Below are 23,659 nucleotides of genomic sequence, written 5' to 3'. Positions count from 1 at the left end.
CCCAGTAACTCCCCCAACTTTGGGACAAATTTGACTTGAAACATAACTCCCCCAAATTTGGGACAAATTTGACTTGAAACATAACTCCCCCAAATTTGGAACAAATTTGGAATTTGCCTTGAACCAAGATTCTTTCTATGAATGATGCTCTCCTACAACCTAAGACAAGGTAGTAGGAGATAAATTGTGCAGACTCAAGGTTCAATCAATCAAACATATTTTCAGCTCAAACTGGGTGCAAAGGATAATTCATTCATACACATGGTAAGCTTTTTGGCTAAGTGGCTATTTACAATCAAAACATGGCCTTCATCATCCTCAGATTCATGCATTCATTCCATAGTTCAGAGATTCATGCAAAAATCATTACCCAATGTTAGTCGTTTCTCTCACAATTAAGATCACACTTTCACCGGGTTACGGTTAACGCATTCCTTCACACTCAATCTGACAAACTGACTAACATTTTCAGTCATAATTCTAATTTCATGTTCTTTCTCTTCTAATGACTGCATGTTTTTTCAAGACAAAATATCTATGCATTCCACTTCACTTAATTCATACAATTGCTTCATTCAATTCAATCAAAAACACCGAATTTCACATCAAGAGTCAAACCACTGAATAACATTCAATTCACTGTTCAATCATGCTTTTCACAAGCTACAAACAACTACAAACATACTGAAGTTTAAAATTGACTGAAATTTAAAAGCTGAAATAGAAACATAAACTAAACTAAAAACACAATAAAGATAAACTGTTCAAAAGAAATAGACAATAAAATAGGATTAAACAGGAGTTATTCACAATTGAAAAACAGAAAAATAAAACTGAAAACAAGACTGGGCGCTTAGCGCAGAAGGCTAAGCTTAGCACGCCTTATGAAAATTTGTTTGTGGGATAAGCGCGACAACCACGCGCTTAGCGTGAGAACTCAGAATTTTTTTTCTTCTGCAGAATAGGCTTAGCACAGCAGGCGCGCTTAGCCTAAATCCACAATTTTCCAAAAAGAGGGAGATTTGAGCTTAGCGCGGCAAGGCGCCCTTAGCTCAACCTCATATAAAACATAGCACAGGCTTACCGAGCAGGCTCGCTAAGCCTTGTTCCATAAATATGAAAAACAAAGATGAAATTGTGCTTAGCCTAGCAGCCAGGCTTAGCGCTGAACAAAATTTTGAAAAATTTCTAAGTATCTGATACACCTCCCTCGCTTAGCGCACAGGCATGCTTAGCGAGTTCAACATTGATACTCAACAGAGAAGATGAACATGCTTAGCACGACAAGGCCGCGCTTAGGGTGTTCATCTGGAAATTAGAAATCTTCATCAGAAGCGATGAACTCGCTTAGTGCAGCATGGTGCTTAGTGTGTTCATCGCGATTTCCAGAAAAAAAAACCTAGGGGTTTTCACCCTTTTTTTCAGCAAAGGCCCCTAATGGGCCATAAAATCATAACCTAAATAACTACATTGTTCTATAATGGAACCCTAAACCTACTAGCACTACCTAACAACAGTACAATCCTAAAAATTAAATCTTCTATCCTATGGTTTTAACTTGAAATGAAAAATGGAAATAAAGCAAAACTTACTTGGATTTCGATTTTCAAAAGGAAATGGGCGAGTAGAAAATGCAAAAGACTTGAATAGCACAATGCAGAAGAACGCAAAAGATGTAGGGCACAAGGAAATGCAAAAGCTTTGGTGAAAATGCAAAACTGCCAAGTAGTTACTTTTAAGCACAACTTGTATTGCTCGCTTAGCGCATAGCCGCGCTTAGCGAGACAATATGACATTTGGGTTTTGAGGCCTAAGCGCTTAGCGTCACCTCTCGCGCTAAGCCCAATTCACAAATTTCAAATTCTAGAGAGGTTTTTAAGCTTAGCGTGAGGACATGCGCTTAGCGTTTCCTGTAGCTCAAATTGGCCCTGCAATTTGCGCTTAGTCGCCAAAGGTGGGGCTTAGCGCATAAACATGCTCCTCAATGCAGTGATGGCTTGAGCTTAGTGCATTGATAGCGTTTAGTGTTATTCCAAAGAATATCAAAACAGAGAGGGAATTGCGTTTAGCGTATCACTTCGCTAAGCCCAATGCGAGAAATTAAAATCCAGAGAGGTATTTGTGCTTAGCGCAACAACGCACGCTTAGCGCTTTCCACAGATTTTCAAAGCAGAGAAGGATTGGTGCTTAACGCATCACCTTTCTAAGCCCAATGCGAGAAATTCAGATTCCATTGAGATAATTGGGCTTAGCGCAGCGAAGCAAGCTTAGCGCTACCATCCAGCCACTAGTCAGCGGTCCAAGCGCTTAGCGCGAGCAAGCGCTCGCTTAGCGCGTGAAGACTTGGTGCTTAGCGCAAGTGTTGCGCTTAGCGAGTGAACTACTGAAAAATTTTCTAAGTTCTTTTTCTGTTCACCTCTTCACCAAAGCTTATAAACCCTCTTTTTCAATATTAAACAAGCTGAAAACACACAATCACAAACAACAACTACACTAAATGCAAGCAAAACAAAATTAAAAATGATTGGGTTGCCTCCCAACAAGCACTCGTTTGATGTCATTAGCTTGACGCATCGTTCTGTTATCCCAGATCAATCTTGGTTCTCTCCTTCAGAACCTTCTTATCCAATTCCTTCACCTGTAAGCATACATCCTGGTCCAGCAATTCTCTTCCTTCATTAAATAGATCAAAGCTGATTTGTTGGTTTTCAAGGCTCATTTCCTACATTTTCTTCCCCATGTCCACCACACAGCTTGCAGTGGACATAAATGGACGTCCCAAAATGACAGGAATATCCGCATCTTCCTCAATGTCCATTACAACAAAATCAGCAGGAAAGATGAGATGCTTGACCCAGACCAGCACGTCTTCGATCACTCCATAGGGTCTGGTGATGGAGCGATCAATTAACTATAAGGTCTTAAATCAATAAGAGCCTTTGTTGGATCAAGTGGCCTCGGAATAATTAAGAAGAGGGGGGGTTGAATTAATTATTAATGAACCTTTACTTATTAAAAATCTATCCTTCTTAATGTTACTAGATTCAATTAGGCTTTTACTATAATGTTAAGAAAGTAAAGAATAGAAATAGAAACTTAACCAAAAGTAAAAGCGATAATTAAAGTGCACAGCGGAAATTAAAGAGTGTAGGGAAGAAGAAAACAAACACAAGAATTTATACTGGTTCGGCAACAACCCGTGCCTACATCCAATCCCCAAGCGACCTGCGGTCCTTGAGATTTCTTTTCAACCTTGTAAAATCCTTTACAAGCAAAGATCCAAAAGGGATGTATCCTCCCTTGTTCTCTTTGAACAACCAAGTGGATGTACCCTCCACTTGAACTGATCCACAAGAGATGTACCCTCTCTTGTTCTTAGTCACAACATCCCAAGTAGATGTACCCTCTACTTGTACCACAAAGGATGTACCCTCCAATGTGTTAAGACAAAGTTCTCAAGCGGTTAGTCCTTCGAAACTTTGTAAAGGGGATACAAAAGATATCTCAGGCGGTTAGTCCTTTGAAATCTTTTGTATAAGGGAAAGGGAAGAATCAAAAGAATTCTTAGACTGTGTCGTTTTGAATTCTTTGACAAGGGAGAAGGGAGGCACAAAAGAATTCAGGCGGTTAGTCCTTTGTTCTTTTGGAAAAAAGGGAGAAGAGAGACACAAAAAGAATTTAGGCGGTTAGTCCTTGGCGAATTCTTTTTGGCAAAGGGAGAAGAGAATAAAAGATATAGCACACTTCTGTTTTCAAGGTTTGGAAAACCAGAAAACTTTATAAAGCTTTTGCAAAGTAAGAAGAAGAAGAAGAAGAAGAAGTTCAAAGAGATTCAAAGGTTGTAAAAGAATATGTGGAAAAGTTTTTTGTAAAGGTTGTAAGTGTTGTTCAAATGCAAATCAAGGTCTTGCTTTTATAGACTCTTCAAGTCTGGTCAAGAAAACCATTGGAAGAGTTATAACCTTTAGACAAACCTGAAAACCATTGGAAGAGTTGCATCTTTTGATTTTTGTTCAAAACTTGTCACTGGTAATCGATTACCAAATCCTTGTAATCGATTACACAAAGCTTTTTATGAAGGATGTGACTCTTCACAATTGAATTTGAATTCCAACGTTTAGATGCACTGGTAATCGATTACCAATATCTTGTAATCGATTACACCATTTTGAAATCAATTGGAACGTTGCAAATTCAGTTGAAAACTTTTGAAATCAAACTTTGCCACTGGTAATCGATTACCAGAGAGTAAAAACTCTGGTAACTTGGAAAATTTTGAGAAAAACTCTTTTGAAAAACAAAACTGTGCTATGTTGTTTTTTTGAAAAATCTTTTCAATACTTCCCTTGTGAAGTCTTCTTGATTTCTTCTCTTGAATCTTGAATTCATCTTCTCTTGAACCTTATCATTCTTTGGGCTTTTTTTCATCATCTTTGTCATTATCAAAACTACTTGAATCAACTTGATTCATCATCATGAAGCTTGCTTCTACAGCCTTGCCTACTGAAACTTCTCCTATAGAACAAGGTATAGTGACACTGCATGGATCCTTATGCTTCGGTGGAAGGATACGTTGAATAACAGCGTTGCAGTTTCCCTCCACGACTATGGTGTCACTGTGGATATACTTGTTCTTCTTAGTTAGCATGTCTTTCAGGAATTTAGCATAGAGTGGCATCTGTTGTAAAGCTTCTCCAAAGGGCATTGTAATCTCTAGCTTCTTGAAAATATCCAGAAATCTTGCTAGATGTCTCTCTTTATTTTTTCTATAAGGTACCAAAGGATATGGTACTTCTTTCCCTTCAGCTGGAGATTCTTCTCTCTTCTTCTCTTTCGCACACTTACTCTTGCTTTTTCTCTTCTCCTCTTTTCTCTCTTTTTCTTTTTCTATTTTCTCATTTTTTTTCTTTTTCTTCCTCTTTTTCTTCTTCTTCTTCTTCTTCTTCTTCTTCTTTTTTTTATTTTTATCCTCATTTATTTCTTGTTCACTCAATTTTATTGTTGTCTCCTTCTTCTTCTCATCTTCTACCTCCAACTCTTCTTCAAATTCACTCAAAGACTCTACCACAGGGTCAAGTGTTGGGTCAAACACTAGCTATTATTTCTCTGCACCTATTCCATTCTCACTCTCATTCATGGTCACCAATTTGCTTCTAGTCATGACAATTTTACATTCCTCCTTTGGATTTTTCTCAGTATTAGCTCCAAAGCTGCTAGACAGACGGTCTGCCAATTGTTTTGCCAACTGTCCCACCTGGACTTCCAGATTCTTTATGGCCATGTGCTCTTATGATTTGACATAGATACTTGCATGAACTGAGCAAGAGTCTCTTCCAGCTTTGTTGTTCGATCATAGAGACTAGGCCCTTGTTGTTGTGGCCTGTTAGATGGACCACCCTGGTCTTTGTTGAACTGGTTTCCAGGGTGATTCCTCCACTGTCCCTGCTATGAATTATATGACTGGCCATGCTAAAATCTGGAATATCCACCTACATTGAAATTTTGTCTTGGCTGGTTCCCCATGTAGTTGACTTCATGTGGTGTTTCTTCTTGGGGAATACAGCAGCTAGACTATGTGCTCCACCACATATGACACAACCTGCAACCTACAAAACAGCAGAGGGTGAAGGTTGTACAAAATTTAATTGAGTTGGCAGCTTACTTAGTATGTCTATCAATGCTTCCAATTGCTTGGACAATAGCTTGTTTTGTGCCAACAATGCATTTTGTGATGAAAGCTCTAGTAGGCTTCTCTTGGTAGGAATGTGGGATCTATCACACAGAATTGCGTGGTCACTAGTAGCCATGTTCTCTATTAATTCCATAGCTTCTTCTAGGGACTTCAATTTGATCTTTCCCCCTACAGAAGCAACAAGAAGCTGCTTGGACTGTGGTCTCAACCCGTCAATAAAAATGTTGAGTTGTATCGGTTATGAAAATCCATGAGTGGGTGTCTTTCTTAGTAAGCCTCTAAATCTTTCCAATGCCTCACTCAAAGATTCATCTGGAAATTGATGGAAGGATGAAATGGCAGCTTTCCCTTCAGCTGTCTTAGACTCTGGGAAGTACTTCTTCTAGAATTTCTCAACTACTTCATCCTAAGGCTTGAGACTATTTCCTTTGAACGAATGAAGCCACCTTTTAGCCTCTCCAAACAAAGAGAATGAGAACAAGCTCAATCTAACTGCATCCTCAGGCACACCAACCAATCTAACAGTGTTGCAAATTTCAATATAAGTGGCTAGATGTGCGTATGGGTCCTCGTTGGGCAGACCATGAAACAAATTGTTCTGTATCAATTGGATTAATGATGGAGGGTAAGTGATGGTCTGTGCTTGAACCTCCAGCCGTGCAATACTTGAAAAGAACTACAACACACTTGAACTTGAATAATCTTCAAGGGTCACTCTCCTTGGCTCCTCAACCATGATTGTGTCTTCAGCTAATCCTGTGTGAGATTGCCCTTGTATAGGAAAACTAGAAGATACCTCAGAAGATAGAGGTCCTTTTGGAGTTGTTGTTGCCTCAATGTCTTGCAAAAATTTTGTTTCTTTCTGCTTTTCTTTTCCTGCAAGTAGCGTTAATTTCCAAGTCTATGGGAATCAAAACACCTGCAGAAGACCTTTTTTGCATGCAAAACAAGCAGAACAACAGTTAACCAATTCAAAAGAACAATAAATCTGTAGTATCTACTATTAACAAAAATAATCAAAGAATCAAAGAAAAAAAAATGAATCAATGCCTTAAAACTGAACTAAGCTCTTCTAATGAACTAAGTTCCCCGGCAACGGCGCCAAAATACTTGTTCGCCTCCCCACACAGTTCCTTTTTCTTAAATTTACAAACACTTATATCAAAGGGGAAGTGATACACCGGCAAACGCACCGGGTCACCAAGTATTTAAAATTAAAACAAAATGATCCGAGTATCGAACACAGGGAACTTGTTTATTTGAAAAAGCTTTGTTCAATAATCAGGCATTTTGTTGACAAAAAATAATAATTGTGAATTGAAGTAAAAGTATGATATATCCTAATTAGAAAATTAGTAAATGCAAGCAATTAAAAGTGATGACACTGGTTTAAAAGCGTTGGGTCTTTCTAATAAACGAGTTGATGCATATAAAGATATTTCTCTAATTAAGAATTTTCTTGTGTTCTATGCTGAAGACTAGAGTACCAAAACTCGATCCCTCGTAAGTTTAGACTAATTTAAAACAAGCTTCATCCTCATATCCCTCTTGTTGGACTAGGCTTAATTTAAACAACATTATAATCACAACATAATTAAAAACTAAAAAACCTACAATCTATCCCTAGCAATGCAATTATCTAGCCCTGCTCTATCAAGTTCTAAGGAAACAGTACACTTCCCAGTGCTAAAGTTCCTAACAGTACACACCAATGGGTGATCAGACCAAAAGCATGCAACAATGAAGCATCAATAGAAGCAATGAACACATAAAACACACTTAATTAGATATGAAAAGTGTTTACATCAATTTTTCATTAGAAATCCCCAACTAGGGTTTTAGCAAGCCATAACAAGGAGGCCTTTTCTACAATTAGACAGGGAATACAGAGAAATTGATGCTTACATAGGAAGTGGGATCCCTCCTCCTCTTCTTGGCACCTCACAATCACTCAAACACTCTCTAATCTCGCTCAAAGATGAACCCTAGGCTCCTTGATATGCTGCCTCTCCTCTGCTATCTTCAGAGCTCACTCTATGTGTAAAATTTTGTGCAAAAGCGTAATAATTTCGTTCTTACCCTAATTCTGACAATTCAGGCTTTAAATAGGCTTTGAAATCGTGTCGTCGTGCTTAGCGCCACTGTCATGCTTAGCGCGAGTAAGTTGATTTGGACTTGGCGCCAATGCTATGCTAAGCTTGGCAAGAGATGGACCACTCGCTGAGTGAGCTGATCTTGCGCTTAGCGTGCGGCTTCGATTCAGGTGCTCTTCTAGATTCCATCTTCATGCTAAGCGCGCTAAAACCACACTTAGCGATGTATATGCGCTAAGCCCGCTGAGTTCACTTAGCGCGAAAGCCACTTTGGCACTACAAGAAATTAGCTCCTTTTTACTTGAAATTGTACAGATTTTAACATTAATTACAATAAAAGAGACCCTAATGACAGAGATCAAAACACAACAACTTTTATTTACAATTCCTACAAAAGAACAATAAATTGGGGAAAAATATACATATTTTGAAAAAGTTTTCTATACAAAAGTTAGTCGTATAAGACAGCTAACAATCAGCAAGCACGATGCTTGGGTTTGACAAGTCTTGTGTGTAGCGTAAGTGTTGTGCCCTTTCATACATGGCCTTCGCTGTGGGTGGCCTGTACTGGAGGCGAACTGGCTTGCTCTTGCATATGCGCCTCTTACAAAGTGGTAGGTATTGGAGACATGGTGGTGTGAATTAGTGGGACTCACCAAGGGCGGACCTTGGGTTTTGCGAGCCCTGTAAAGGATTGACCATGGAATTGTCCAACCTGGGTTTTGAGCACTGTGCTCATGCATACATGCCACTTACTGTGGGTGGCACGCACTGGAGACATGGTGATATGCTTCTGCATATATGTCACTTGCTGTGGGTGACACATAGTAGAGTCATGATGGTAATACGCTCTTGCATGTATGTCACTCATCATCGGTGTCATACACTGGAGACTTAACAGAATGCTCATGCGCACATGCCGGGGGTGGCACGTACTGGAGGCTTAGTAGTTTGCTCTTGCATATATGTCACTCACCGTGGGTGACCTATACTGGAGGCATAATGTTATGCTCTTGCATGTGTATCACTCGTTGTATATGACACATATTGGAGGCTTGTTAAGATGCTCGTGTGCACATGCCACTTGTCGTGGGTAGCATGTACTGGAGTCACCAAGATGATACGCTCTTACATGTGTCACTCATCGTGGGTGACACACATTGGAGTCATGATAGTAATATGCTCTTGCATGTATGCCATTCGTCATGGGTGGCACAAATTAAAGGCTTAGTAGGGTGCTTGTGCGCACATGCCATTCATCGTGGGTGACATGTAATGGAGTCACCGTGGTGATACGCTCTTGCATCTGTGTCACTTGCCGTGGGTGGCGCACACTAGAGTCATAGTAGTATGCTCTTGCATACATGTCACTCGCTGTGGATGACATGTACTGGAGTCGTAATGCTAGAAAAAGGGCTCACCAAGGATGGACCTTGGGTTTTAAGAGCCTTGGAGGTACAACTATGGATGCTCTTGTCTTGATAAGAGAAATGCGAAAAGGAAGGGATGTAGATTTTTATTCAATGTATGTAACTGAGTACAAATTCCCTTCGTTGCCCAAATGTGCCTCGTTAAAAACCCTCCAAGCCAAAACCCTGGATTTTGTATTTTGGGGACAAAAAACTTGCATAGGGAAAAAAGTACAACATTAGGTTTAGAGTGTAGGTCAACTGAAGTAGAACTTCAGGTGGGTGGCATTCCACGTTCGTGGGATTGCTTTGCCATCTAGCTCTTGTAGTCGGTATGCTCCATTGTCAAGGTTGGTTGTGACCCTAAAGGGACCTTCCCAGTTGGGGCCAAGCTTTCCTGCTTGAGAATCTTTTCTTGCTTCACCTTGGACTCACAATACGAGGTTGCCGAGTTGAAAGGCTCGTGGTTGAACCTTTGTATTGTATCTTTTGGCTGCTCGAAGCTTGGCAGCTTCTTCCTTAATCCTCATCGTTTCGCAAACTTCTTTGGTGGTTTCAAGTTCCACTCTCATATTTTCTTCATTTTGTTGTTGCTGAAACATCAGTCTCCTTGTTGACGGTTCCCTAACTTCTATGAGGATCATGGCGTCTATGCCATATGTGAGTCGATAAGGAGTTTCGTTGGTGGCTGCCTGAGGTGTACAATGGTACCCTAGAGTATGTTGTAGAGTTCTTTCCATAGGCCCTTAGACTTGTCGAGTCTAGTTTGCAAGGCCTTGAGGATGACTCTGTTAGCTATCTCTTCCTATCCGTTAGTCTAAGGATGTTCGACAAAGGTGACCAGGTGCTTGATGCTTAGTCTTGTCGGGAAGTCTTTGTAAGTCTGAGCTTGGAATTAGGTGTCGTTGTCAATGACAATGGCGCATGGGAGGCCGTACCTACAGATGAGGTGCTTCCAGGTGAATTTTTCCACCTCACTGGCCGTAATGTCCTGAAGTGGTCTTACTTCTATCCACTTGGTGAAGTAGTCGATGGTGACTAGTAAGTATTTGATAGCTCTTTGGGCCTTTGGTAGTGGTCCTAGTATGTTCATTCCCTACATGGCAAAGGGCCAAAGGGAGCTCAGACTGTGAAGGTTGTCAGGAGGAGTGTGTGGCATGTCTGCAAACTCTTGACATCGTCTGCATCTCCTGGTAAAGTTGAGGGCATTTGCCTTGAGTGTTGGCCAGTAATAGCCAGCTCGCACCGCTTTGTTGGCTAGGGAGTGTCCTCCTGTATGAAGACCGCTGATCCATTCGTGAAGTTCTCTCTTGATGTAGTCTACCGGTTGACTGTTTAGGCATTTGAGCAGGGGTGTTGTCAACCCTCTTTTGAATAGCTCGCCATCGAGGATGACGTAGTTGCTTGCCTTCCTTTTGAGGTGTTGAGCTTCGTCCTTGTTTAATGGTAGCACCCCCTTTATTAAGAAGTTTTTATAGGGGGTCATCCAGTTTGGTTCCTCCTCTTCTTCGAGCATAATTTCCTCAGCATCTATGGTGGGAGTTTGAAGCGTCTCCTGGATGATGGTCTTGAGGGGCCTGACCTTTTTGTGCTGGCCAGCTTGGAGAGTAGGTCCGCTCAGGTTTTGCTTTCCTTGGGGATATAGTACATTTTGAAACATTTGAAATCGTCAATGAGAGACATCATTATGTGATAGTACTTGACCAACACTATTTCCTTGGTCTGGTATGTGTTGGCAACCTGTCCTTGGACAAGGTGCGGGTCTATGTAGCATCATAGTCGCTTGGCTCCAACTTCTCTGGATAGCTTCAAACCTGCAATGAGCACCTTGTACTCTGCTTGGTTGTTTGAGGCTCTTAAGTTGAGCTTGAGGGCTTGCTCTAGAGTGATATTGTTAAGGCCTTCGGGGATGATCCCTACCCACTTCCTTTAAAGTTGGACAGAAAGGGTCCACCAGTCTGGGGTGGTTGTGTCGTTTCTAGCGAATTTTGCCAGAAAGTCAGCCATGAATTGTGTCTTCTTGGGGTTGTGTTGTTTGTACTTAATGTCAAACTCTGATAGTTCGACAGACCAGACTACCATCTTTCCTGCGAGTTTTGGCTTTCTCAAAACCTGCTTGATGGGGTAGTTCATCTTGACTACTACTTGATGACTGGAAGTAGGGCCTAAGTCGTCGTGCCGAGGTGATGAGTGTTAGTGCCACCTTTTCGATCATTTTGTAGCGCTTCTCGGCGTCATGGAGCATGCGGGTGGTAAAGTAGATAAGGACTTTATGCTTCCCTTCCTCTTGTACAAGGGTAGTGCTGACGACTTCGTCAGCTACAAAGAGATACAGGAGCAGGGGTGCTCCTGGCCTAGGTCAAATTTGAACTGGTGGTATGGCTATGGTCTTTTTGAAAGCTAAGAAGGCTTGTTCACAAGTCTTATCCTGAGGAGGGCTAAGTCTTCTTGAGCAGTTTGTAAAATGGCTTCGCCTTTTTGGCAAGCTTTAGCAGGAACCTGGACAGGGATGCTAGCCTACCGTTGAGCTTTTGTACTTCTTGAATGTTAGTGGGTTACGCATCTCGAGTATGGAAGTGCATTTGGTTGGCTTCAATCCCCCAGTGTGTGATCATGAAACCAAGGAACTTGTCGCTGCCTACCCCGAAAGTGCATTTTTCTGGGTTGAGGCGCATGTCGTATTTGCGTAGTTCCCCAAAGACTTTTTCCAGATCCACCACATTTGGGGTATGCTTTGAGACTTGACAACCATGTCGTCCACGTATACCTCGATGTTTCATTTAATCTATTGTTTGAAGACTCGGTCCATTAGTTGTTGGTATGCCGCGCTTGCATTTTTGAATGTCATTTTCAATTGGCATCTTCAGTTATGAATGTGGTTTTCTCCTCGTTTGGAGGATGCATTCTGATCTAGTTGTATCCGGAGTAGGCGTTCAGGAAGCTTAGCACCTGGAACCCAGACGTCCCATCGACTAGCCTGTTGATGCTGGGAAAAAGGTATGCATCTCTAATGAACCTGGCAGACGTTGTTTAGATCAGTGTAGTCGGTGCACGTCGCCATTTGTTGTTGGCCTTTTTTAGCATTACGACATTGGCGAGCCAGGTAGAGCACCTAACCTCTCTAATGAATTTTGAATGGAGTAGCTTGTCAACTTCTTCTTTAACGACTTTAAGTCACTCTTCTCCCATCTTCATTTTCTTCCGTGATATAGGTTTGGCTTGGGGGCAGATAGCCAGTTTGTGGCAAATTATGTTAGGATGGATTCCTGGCATGTCAGATGGCTGCCAGGCAAATAAATCCATGGTTTTGCGTAGCATGTCGGCGAGGCACTAGTGCTCATGACTGGTGAGGTCCCTACCGAGCTGTGTGCACTGCCTCGGTTTAGGTCCAAGTTGCAGCTGGACAAGCTCTTCGATGGGTTTCGGGCCTCTGTCAAAGGTGTCGTCTCGCGGATCTATGTCAAATTCCCTACCCAGGCTGGATTGATAGACGGTCAGGGCTCAGATTTGAGACCCTTCATCCACTGTCATGACATGAGTGCCTTCAGCCGCTGTAGGGTAAGGCATGCTCGGCTCCCGGATGGAAGGATATGGCGCTACCTTCAGGCTTTCTACATAGCACTGGCATGAGGACCCTGGATACCATGAAGTTTGTTCCTGCTTGGTGATTGTCTATTCTCTTAACAAACTGGGCTAAGTACCCAACCTATATAAGTTCTTCAATCTTGTCTTTCAGGGCCCAACAGTCTTCGGTGTTGTGACTAATACCGCGGTGGTATCTATGGTATTTGGTTGTGTCTGACTCCGAGTTGGGAGGTTTTGTCTGGGGTAGCCGGATAGGTACCTCCAGGTTTCATGCTTCCTCAAGAATCATGGTGCAATTGGGTGTTAGGGGTGTGTAAGGCTCGTACTAGGCCCTTTGGAGAGAAGCTGACACTTGTCTGGCTTATGCCTCTTGTCCTACGTGTGCGAGTTAGGCTTGGTGTGTGCTTTGTGCTTATCGCACTTTTGTCCGACTTGGCGGACTTCATTCTGAAATTTGGACATTACTTCCATCTGGATGTAGCCCTTGGCTCGTTCACGCAATTTGTCCATGCTACCGGGTAGTTTTTTGCACAGACTGTTTACGAACTTGTTGAGGCGTAAGGCGAGGAACTTCCATCCGGATTGAGATTTCGGATTTGGACGGTCGTGCGCCCAAATCTGTCCATCAACTTTCTGAGGTACTCATCGTCTGCGATGAGACCTACTAGTAGCATATTGCGCACTGAATCGTTTGACAAGGGTGTCGAAGCTATTTATGGACCTAGGTGGGAGTCCACCATACCAAGTCAATGTTGCACCCTTGAGAGATGTAGGGAAGATACGACATAGAATCGCGTCGTCGTTGGTGTAGAGGTTCGCCTGTGTCAGGAAGTTATCAGATACTCGTTTGGATCTGTTGTCCCATCGTACTGCTTGAGGTTGAGTGGTTTCCACCCCAAGGGTACATCTGCCTCCATAATGTGGTCGACAAAAGGATGTTGACGGACAGTCCATTATTGCATGTGATTCCCCTTGGGTGCGTTCAAGCAAGGTGTGGGCGGATTCCTCGTCTCCCTGGGAACGTCTAACACGATCCTCCAACTGGTTCTGGTTAGCCTTTAGCTTTGTCAACTCTTCCTCATGGCGTCACTCCATCTCTGCGATGTGGTTTTGGAGTTGATGTAGAGTGTCTGTGTTTGTGTCTGTCATAGCTGTCAGATGAGGATGCGAGTCTGCGAGGGGGGTCTCGCGTTTGATGCCAGACCGAGTGAAAGGATTGATGAGAGGCCGTGGTGTATGTTTTACCGCAGCCCCACGGTAGGCGCTAAATGTTCTTACTAAAATCCGAAACCGTGGCACGTCAAGGTGGACATGGCTAACTGTGATCCGAACTTCACACGTTGGCTTGAAGAAGTGTCTTTGACAGGAAGGGGGGCCTGCAAAACAAAGGAATCCAACGCTCAATTAAGAATGTGTGTTAGGTGAATAAAGCAAGTAATGTTGTAAAGTAGCTTGTGTGAGGGAGATAGAGAGAGAGGCAGAAGCTTCTTGCTATGTGTTGAGTGTGTGTGAGCAGGTCGTGTAAATAGATTCGATGGAACCTATTTTTATAGTAAATGAGCGAGGGTGTTGGCCCTTGTTTGTAGGAGCTGTTGTTAGCCTTGTAGATAATTCCCGACTTATAGATAATAGCCGAGAGCTTAAAGATAATGTTAGAGATAATTATTTGAATTATAGATAAATGTAGAAGATATTCGTACCTTATAGATAATGTGGCGTTATAGATAATTTAATACCTCCGAATAGATAAGATATTTTATTTCATCTTTTATTCGATCAAATTTATTGACTCTTATTATTTTTATAACATCACACATATTAATGTTATTGGAAAGATAAGAATAGTTTTTTTTTTATTTAATTTTTCTGTTTATTAATAATTAGTTAATTAATTGAATTTAAATTCTGAAAATATGTACAGTTCTTTTTCAATATGCATCCTCTATATATATAAGCACCTACAAACCCATTCTTCACCTATTTGATTCTCCAGTTTATTTCAGGTAAAACAATTAGTATCAATTACATAGTTTTTATTTAGTTCATTTAAAAAAATTATGTTATGAACATCGTATGTTATGAAAATCATCTTGCTTTTCAAACTTATGTTTCATAATTTTCATTATAGATCATTTCATTTAATATTCTTTTGCAGTATCATGGCTCAAAAGATTTTCTTCATTGACACACTTGTTCCTTGGAAAATTTAATGGAGACGAGTTACAGTTATCCGATTATCAACTCTAAAAAAAAGCAAACAATATTAAAAGTTCAAAATGATAATGCTTGATGAAAATGTTATTTTTCATTTTTGTTTCTTGATATTCGTCTCAGATTATGTAAAAAAAAATAGTTAATTTATTTTTCTACCTAATTTTTAATTGTAAATGTTTTCAGTATCTCTATTATATAACAAGTTAGAATGTAACTTAGACAATCTTATGTTTCTATATATTAATTAATATTTCATATCGGAATAGTCTAGGTGAATTCAAGATTCTATCAATAAAACTCTTTTTATAAGTTTAAAAACTTATGGAAGAGATTTAGGCCTAACTGATTAAAAAATTGATAGTTGTTGATATAGATAAGAGATTCAAACCAACTAAACACAAACACATTGAGTTTCCTAAAATCACAAAGTGTACTATGTTTTAGACCGGAAGTATACCAAAATTATACTTTGATTTCTTACCATTTGTAAATATATTGGTTGCAGAAGACAAAAAATTTTTATTTGGTTAGTATAATATTAATATAGCAAAATTTAAATTAATATTAAACATTTTTTTCTTACTAAGATGTTTTATTTTTTATCCCAATACCGATGTGATAAGACATGTAACTGAGAACAATGAAATAAAAGACAAAAATACAAATTCGATAAAGAAAAACTAATGGACATCGTCCTCGAAGATTTGGAGTACAAATATTTTAATAAGATTATTCAATTTTCATACACTACTAAAAAAACAACTTTCTACATCGCCCAATTAACATCGGTTATAGCTAAAACCGATGTTAACGAAAGCGCGGTGGCATTTTTGTAAATAAGTAGACTTAGTTAACATCGGTTTTGGAAAAACCGATGTTAGTATGCCATTGTTAACATCGGTTTTGTAAAAACTGATGTTATCGAGTCGATGTTAACATCGGTTTTATTATAACCGATGTTATGTAGTTGATGTTAACATCGGTTATTTTTAAAAAACCGATGTTGTTATCATTATAAATTAAACTTCTGAAATTGCACAACCCGCGCTTGAACCCTATCGTTCTTCTTCTTTCTCCTTGTGCTTGAACCCTATCGTTCTTCTTCTTTCTCCTTGTGTCAAAGTCGCCTGTGCTTCCTTGACTGCAACCACATTGTGGAGATCGTGTTTGTGGAGATCGTCTTTGGCACTTATCCATTGAGGTACGTCCTTTCGTTTTAACATTAGGCGTTTGTCATTTTAACCCAGGGCTTTATTGTTGTTTCTCCTTCTGCCTGAGTTCATGTTTGTCGCAAACTGGGCTACGCTTCCGTGACTGCAACCACATTGTCGAGTTCGTGTTTGTGGAGTTCGTGTCTGCGCTTCCATCGAAGGTATGTCTCTGTTGTATGTTAATGATGAAAATCCATTGTTCAATGGTCTGTCTCTGTTGTGATGTTTCAAAACCCTAGTTAGGCACAAAGGGTTAATCGTAACTGAATGTGTAGTGATTTAGGACCATATGTAACTGCCTTAAGCAGTTATTGTAGAATAAATTATGGAGTAACAACAGGGGGGTTAGGCAGTTTTTAGTGGGTTTTCAGGAAGGGAGACATGAGGCTGTCAAATTTACATAGAGGGTTTCAGGGACAAAGCTTTGATTTACATATTGAATTTCATCCAAATTTTTGACAAGTCATTGTTACTTCCATGAATATTGATATTGTATCATGCTTAATTATATGCATTTTCTTATTCTGATCATTGTGTGTTGTGTGATTATTTCTTCCATGCAGGTACATGATTCCTATTTGTTGTGAGAGTGAAATGATGGGCAGCAACACCAACTGAGGTGAGTTTATATTTCTTTTTTTTGTCTTTATCTTTGTTAGTTTGTTATATAGTTTTTATTTTATATGTTTGAGTTTTAAATGTGTAAAAAATAGAAATAGAAAGGTCTGTTGATTGCTTAGGAATTCCTTGCTATTTCATGGCATTCCTTTTGAACCTCAAAAGGTGCTTATGATGGCCTTTGGTTAAATTTCTGATTATATGTATTGGGGTCCTTGTGCTGGGTTATTGTTGGGTTTGTTTTGCTTTTTGGAAGGTGGCACTTTTGTGTCTTGTATCTTTTATTTTCAGTACCTATGGTACTGTTCTGCTTAATATTTTTTTTTTCAACTGCAAAGATAATTTATATTGATAATTAGTAGTGGTACTACAGATTACAAAGAGACATTTTTTTTGCACAGCAAAAATCAATATATTATATATGAAATTCAGTACTAGGTGTACTGAAGATACAAAGTTAAAAAGCAAGACAATTACAGTCTGCATCCCATTAGGAGAGACCGAATATAGCCCACAAAAATACAAACCCATCCCCTCTAAGAAAGAACATCCTTTAGATTGGTTGACCAGAAATTAAAGTGCATTTGGAAGTCCTTCTCCACACATTTTATCCAAGACCAGGTGTGGAACAAGGCATCATCCATGACCTTTTCAGGAGTGAACGGCTGGTTCTTGAATATCTTGGCATTTATATGGTACCAAGTGGAGAAGGACAGGGCTAGCCACAGAAATTCCCATCTTTTGTTGGTACTATCTTTGCTATTCCACTGGGTGAATTGTAAAAAATGATTCTTTGGATGTATGGAATAGGAACCCACTCTATTAACCCATCTCATTGTCTCCCACCAAAGACTCCTAGTCTTTTCACAGTTGAACATAAGATGATAAATCGATTCTTCTTCATGGTCACATAAGAAGGCAGTGTGACCTGTGTCTTTCTAAGATTGTCCCTAGTAGGAAGTCTATTCTTGAAAATTCTCCAAGAAAAAGCACTCACTTTTGGGGGAATTTTCAATTTCCACATAATGTTAAGAACATTGTCTTCACTATCACTATGGTGAGCCTCCTGCAGCACTTTGTAGGCAGAATTTGTTGAAAAAACTCCATTAGTGTCTGGCTTCCACCAAAGGAAATCTCTGCTGGATTGGTGAATGTGAATAGAATCAATCTCAACTAGGAAATCAGCTGCCAATTGAATTTCATGATCAAAAAAATTCCTTCTCCATGATAACTTCCATTCCCACCTACCTTCCACAAAATCTCCCATAGAATTGATTGATGAATTCTGCTGTCTACTTATTAAATATAACTGGGGATATTTTCCTACGAGAGTACAGTTGTCCTCCATCCATTTATGCTTCCAGAAATTGATGCTGGACCCCCTTCCCACTCTCCATTTTAAATTATCAGTTAAGCATTCATTGTGATGCTGCTGGAAGATACTCTTCAAATCCTGCCACCATTGGGAAGTGAAATTCCTCCTTCCACCAGAAATGAACTCCTTCCACCCACCATACTTAGAGATTAAAATTCTAGACCAAGGCTGGTCTTGATTGTTAGCCAGCTGCCACCCCCATTTGCCAAGTAAAGCCGCATTAAATAAAGATAAGTCTTTAATCCCTAGACCCCCTTTGTTCTTAGGAAGACAAACTTTGTCCCACTTCACCCAAGGAATCTTGCTGGCCTCTAGGTGACTTCCCCACAGAAAATTTCTCTGGATGGAGACAATTTTTTGCATCACTTTTTTGGGGATCCTAAAGAAGGATAGAAGGTAGATAGGTAAGGCTGAGAGGACAGAATTAATAAGAGTGATTCTGCCCCCCATTGATAGAGTTCTTTGCTTCCATTTTGCAAGTTTGACTTCAAACTTCCTTACAATAGGCTGCCACACGATCCAGCTCTTAGAGGACACCCCAACTGGAATTCCAAGATAAGTAAAAGGAAATTCCAAAGTACTGCAATTAAGGAATTGGGCAGCTTCCCTGCACCAACTTGCTGATTTACCCAAACAACCAAAGTGGCTTTTAGAGTAATTTATCTTGAGACTAGATGCTTCCTCAAAGCACCTCAGAACACATTTTAAGGTTCTTACATTTTGCTTAGTAGCATCTCCAAAAAACAAAGTATCATCAGCATATTGGAGGATGTTCACCTCTTCTTTTAAAGATCCCACTAGGTAGCTTCTGAACAGGTTCTTGGACACAGCTGACCTCATCAAGCCTGTGAGACCTTCCGCTACAATGTTGAAGAGAAAAGGTGCAAGGGGATCACCTTGCCTTAAACCTCTCTTAGGAGTAAACTCCTTAAATGGACTCCCATTAATTAAAATGGATATAGTTGCAGTATTTAGACAACCATTTATCCATTTCCTCCACCTTTCACAAAATCCCATCCTTTTAAGCATGTAGTCAAGAAAACCCCAAGAAACCGAGTCATATGCCTTTTCAAAGTCGGCTTTGAAGACCATGCAAGGTTTACTTCTAGATTTGGCCTCAGCTATAGTCTCATTGCCAATTAAAACACCATGAAGAATGTGTCTCCCCTTCATAAAAGTCGTCTGCCTTTCATCTATAAGGTGAGGTAATACAGTAGCCAGCCTCTTGGCCAAAACTCTTGCCACAATTTTATAGACACACCCTATAAGGGAGATGGGTCTATAATCATTGAAAGATTGAGGGTCATTAATCTTTGGAATGAGGGCTATAAAGGAAGCATTGGTTCCTTTTGGAAAGGATCCATTGATATAGAATTCATCCATGAATCTCATGATGTCTGGTTTCAAAATCTCCCAAAAGTGTTTAATAAAATTAAAATTGAAGCCATCCGGGCCAGGGCTTTTGTCCCCCCCACAATCCCAAACAGCAGATTTGATCTCCAATTCATTAAATCTGGACACAAGGCTTTATTTGTCTCTTAGATCCAGAGAGGAGAAGTAAACACCATCCAGTGTTGGCCTGTTAGAACAATCCTCCAAAAATCTGTCTTTGAAATAAAGGACAGCTGCATTTTTAACCCTGCAAGGTTCATGAATCCACACACCATCCATGAAAATACCTGGAATAGCATTTTTTTCTTCTTCTATGATTGATCAATCTGTGAAAATAAGTAGAGTTGTTGTCCCCTTCTTTTAGCCACTTAATTCTAGCCTTTTGTCTCAACATAGATTCATATGCATAAGCTGCCTCCCACAATTGAACTTGAAGAGATTTCTTAAGAGTGACTTCCACTTGGGATAGAGGTCTGTCATTTAGAACATTCTCCAAAGCATTTAGCTCCTTTTTAATCATAGTAACTTTTTTAGCATTAGCTTCACCATTTGTTAAGCTCCACTGCTTTATGCACTGTTTGAGGAGTTTTATTTTATGGTTCAGAACATATCCTCCCCATCCTGGAGGATGATAATTGCCCCACTGCTGCTGAATAGGCAGGTTGTAGTTTTATTTTATGGTTCAGAACATTTCAAACTTTACAGTGACTGGGTAATTAGGTTAATGGGTGGACAGGCAGGTTGCAGTTTTACTAATTCTGTTGCTATCCATGTGGTGGTATTAAGATGGGCACTGTTATTGTCTATAATTGAAATATAGTGTAATTGTTTTTTTTTTCTTCTTAAAATTTGAACCGGCGCTATCATTCTTTGAATGCCATCATCTACCTTTAATGATTCACATCTAAATTGGTCCCTGTTTAATTAAATGAATTAGTTTTTGCTTTAGTTTGACTGGATAGAAGTATGATATGTATTCTTAAAAAATTGTCAATGAGTTGTTTGATAGAATGACTGAAAAAGGCTTTAAATACACTCTCAGTATAATGTCTTTTGAGAGTCAATTTATCACCATGAATTGAGAGTCATATTGTTGATAAAAGGCTTTAAATACACTGTGGCTAATTTCTGTATGGTTTTTTTAGAGCTATCATTTACTACTGCTAATTGGCGTTGCTGTGGAAGCGGTTTGATTATATCTTTGAAGCCTCAAAGTCAGGTATTTATATCTTAGATTGGAAAACTAATTTGAAATTGTTGTTGTATGCATTACTGGTATATTTGTAACTTATGCTATGCCTGTCTACATGACCTTTGTTTCATTGGACTGATATCTTTGAAGTATTTACTGTGATTTAAACTGTCTCGATATATATATGTTGTGACTGCCATTGCCCTTCTGTCTCTCTTGTATTATCTTTTTTTTTATCAGCAAAATTATAATTTGTATTAATAACTGTGAGTACCAGAGGTACTAAATATACAAGGTAGAAACCAGCAGACTAGCAGAAGCATAGGTCCTACGAATCAGGTGCCAATCTAAATAGAATACAATAACCCTGCAGTGCTACCCTAATCAAAAAATGTTGTTGATAAATTACTAGACCAATAGTTGTAGGGCTGGGCAAAGCCTTTCTCCAGCTGTCTTGTCCGCAAATTCCCTTTTTTTTTTCTCAGCAAAATTAGATATTATATATATTGAAAACTACCAGTGGTACTAAGATTACATTGGTAGATATTATATATATTGAAATGTGCATTTGGTTGCTGTTTTATAACAGAACCACTTACAACAAGCTAATTGATACATAGATTCTGAATCCTCTACAGCCTATTTACTAAACACTTCCATTAGGTTGGAGGACCACTGATTAAAATGTGTTCCAAAGTCTGTCTCCATATTTCTAAATGGGCAGGCTCCTCCTCTACATCTCCACAAAATGGGCATTGTACCTCATTTAATTATCACAACCTGCCGCCTTCTATGATTCATCCTAGTTCAAAGTTTGTCCCTAATTAGCCTCCAAGCAAAAACCAGCGATTTACTTGGTATTTTGAGCTTCCAAATGTCCACAAAGTCCAAATTCTGATTAGCTCCCATCTGTGCTTCCCATATCAAGTCATATCCGCTTTTTGTTGAGTAGTATCCAGTTTGATCATGCTTCCAGCTGCACCTATCCTCTGTATTTGGCTGAATCTGCTGCTGTGATAGTTCTCCAAGGAAATTATCTGCCATTTGAATTTCACTATCAAAAAGAGCCCTCCTCCAAGATAGCTTCCACTCCCATCCGCCGTTGGTGTTATTCCCAATATTCATAATGATTTGTTTCTGTTGATCAGAAATTCGGTACAGCAGCAGCAGCATCCTGTATGCAGTAGCAGCATCCTGTATGCACAAGTGTCTGCTGTGTCTTTGGGCAGGTTCTTCAACACACACATAGACACACACACACAGACACACACACACAGAAACACACCCACACACACAAACACACACACACACACACACACAAACACACACATACACACAGAAACACACATATTTAGAAACACACACACACACAGAAACAAACACACACAGCCACACACACACACACACACACACAGAAACACACACACACACACACACACACACACACAGACCCTCATTAGCCCTGTCAGTCCTTCAGCCACTAAGTCAAAGAGTAATGGAGCCAAAGGGTCTCCTTGTCTCAACCCTCATGATACACACAGATCCTCATGATACACACATACACACATATACCCAACTACAATATTAAACCATAAGCACCCTTCAAACCCAACATTTGAAATTAGTAACATAAACAACTGCTGATGTCTATATTTGTCTGTAATTGAATTTGACCTTTTGTATGTTCTTGTATGTGATCAGTGTAATTTGCTATATAAACAATTGTTGTTCATGGTGAGTGAACCTTAGATTCCCGTTTGAGACTGAATGCAATGACTCTTGCGGACAGTTTGCATTAGCCATTGTATTTAGTCTTGAATTGTCTGTTTGGACAGTTTGGGGAGACTAGTATTTTTATGTTAGATTCATTCGTGAAGGTTATTATTATTTTCATTAATTTGATTAAATTTCGGTTCACTGCATTTCAAGTTGTTCTCCGAGTGCATACTTGATTATCGGGAAATTCATTTGACCGATGTCATGCCGTGTACTTGGAGACCAATGCGAAATGCTGCCGAAATTTAGTCAAATTTTTGTAAATAATGGTAACCTTGACGATTGAAGCTAACATAAAAGACAATTTTCCTAAATGGGATAGGCCCACACCTATAAATAAAAAAGTGAGATTTTCATGCACGGAATTGCGTAGATGGATCGAAGTTGGATGAATGAAAGTCGCATGAGCCCAGAATATGAGGATGGCGTCGAACAGTTCTTGCAATTTGCTTCAGAAAGAGGTCGACCGAATGAAGAAGGAAAATATTATTGTCCTTGCATCAACTGTTTGAATGGAAGACGACAATTACTCGATGACATACATGACCATCTATTGTGTGATGGGATTAAGAAGAATTACACAACGTGGATATGGCATGGTGAAGTGACAGACATGCAGAGTGGGTCCCAATCTGAACTGTTTGATGCAGAAATGGGAGATCGGTTAGAGGACATGATTCGTGACCTTGGACAGGAGTCTTTCCAGCAAGCACACGCCCTTGTGTATGAAGGATTGTAGAGTGATTCTAAGAAGCCTTTGTATGCAGGCTGCAAGAATTCCTTAACCCTGTTGTCTGCTGTGTTAAGTCTGGTTAATGTGAAGGCCAGGTATGGGTGGAGTGACAAAAGTTTCACCTCACTGCTTAAGGTAGTGCACAATCTGCTCCAGAGGACAACACATTGCCTAAAAGTTACTATAAGGCGAAAAAGATATTGTGTCCGATGGGTATGGAGTATTAGAAGATTCATGCTTGCCCTAATGATTGCATACTGTACAGGCATGAATTCCAAGAAATGTCCAAATGCCCTATCTGTGGGACTTCACGGTACAAAGTCAAGGATTAAGAGGAAAGCAATTCTGATGAAAACTCCAACAAGGGTC

At 39.8% G+C, this 23,659-nt stretch overlaps 1 protein-coding gene across 1 annotated transcript; it reads right to left on the bottom strand.

The window, feature by feature from the left end:
* Positions 1-2,722: 2,722 nt before the first annotated feature.
* Positions 2,723-4,705, bottom strand: LOC114368286. Its single transcript, XM_028325603.1, has 2 exons — positions 4,505-4,705; positions 2,723-2,911 (listed from the first exon to the last, which is right to left on the bottom strand). The coding sequence occupies exons 1-2, from the start codon at positions 4,703-4,705 to the stop codon at positions 2,723-2,725; spliced, it is 390 nt and encodes a 129-aa protein (XP_028181404.1).
* Positions 4,706-23,659: the final 18,954 nt, after the last annotated feature.

The sequence above is a fragment of the Glycine soja genome, chromosome 9 (assembly GCF_004193775.1).
Source record: "Glycine soja cultivar W05 chromosome 9, ASM419377v2, whole genome shotgun sequence".
NCBI classification, from domain to species: domain Eukaryota; kingdom Viridiplantae; phylum Streptophyta; class Magnoliopsida; order Fabales; family Fabaceae; genus Glycine; species Glycine soja.
Note: the sequence above shows the minus strand (reverse complement) of the source record. Positions and strands in the feature narration are given on the sequence as shown.

Bases quoted from the DNA above. Each gene is read 5' to 3' on its own strand.
- LOC114368286 (XM_028325603.1), bottom strand. From the start codon at position 4,705: ATGCCCTTTGGAGAAGCTTTACAACAGATGCCACTCTATGCTAAATTC. The intron at 2,912-4,504 runs GTAGGCAAGGCT...AAGACCTTATAG, and splicing joins GTTCTATAGGAGAAGTTTCA to TTAATTGATCGCTCCATCAC.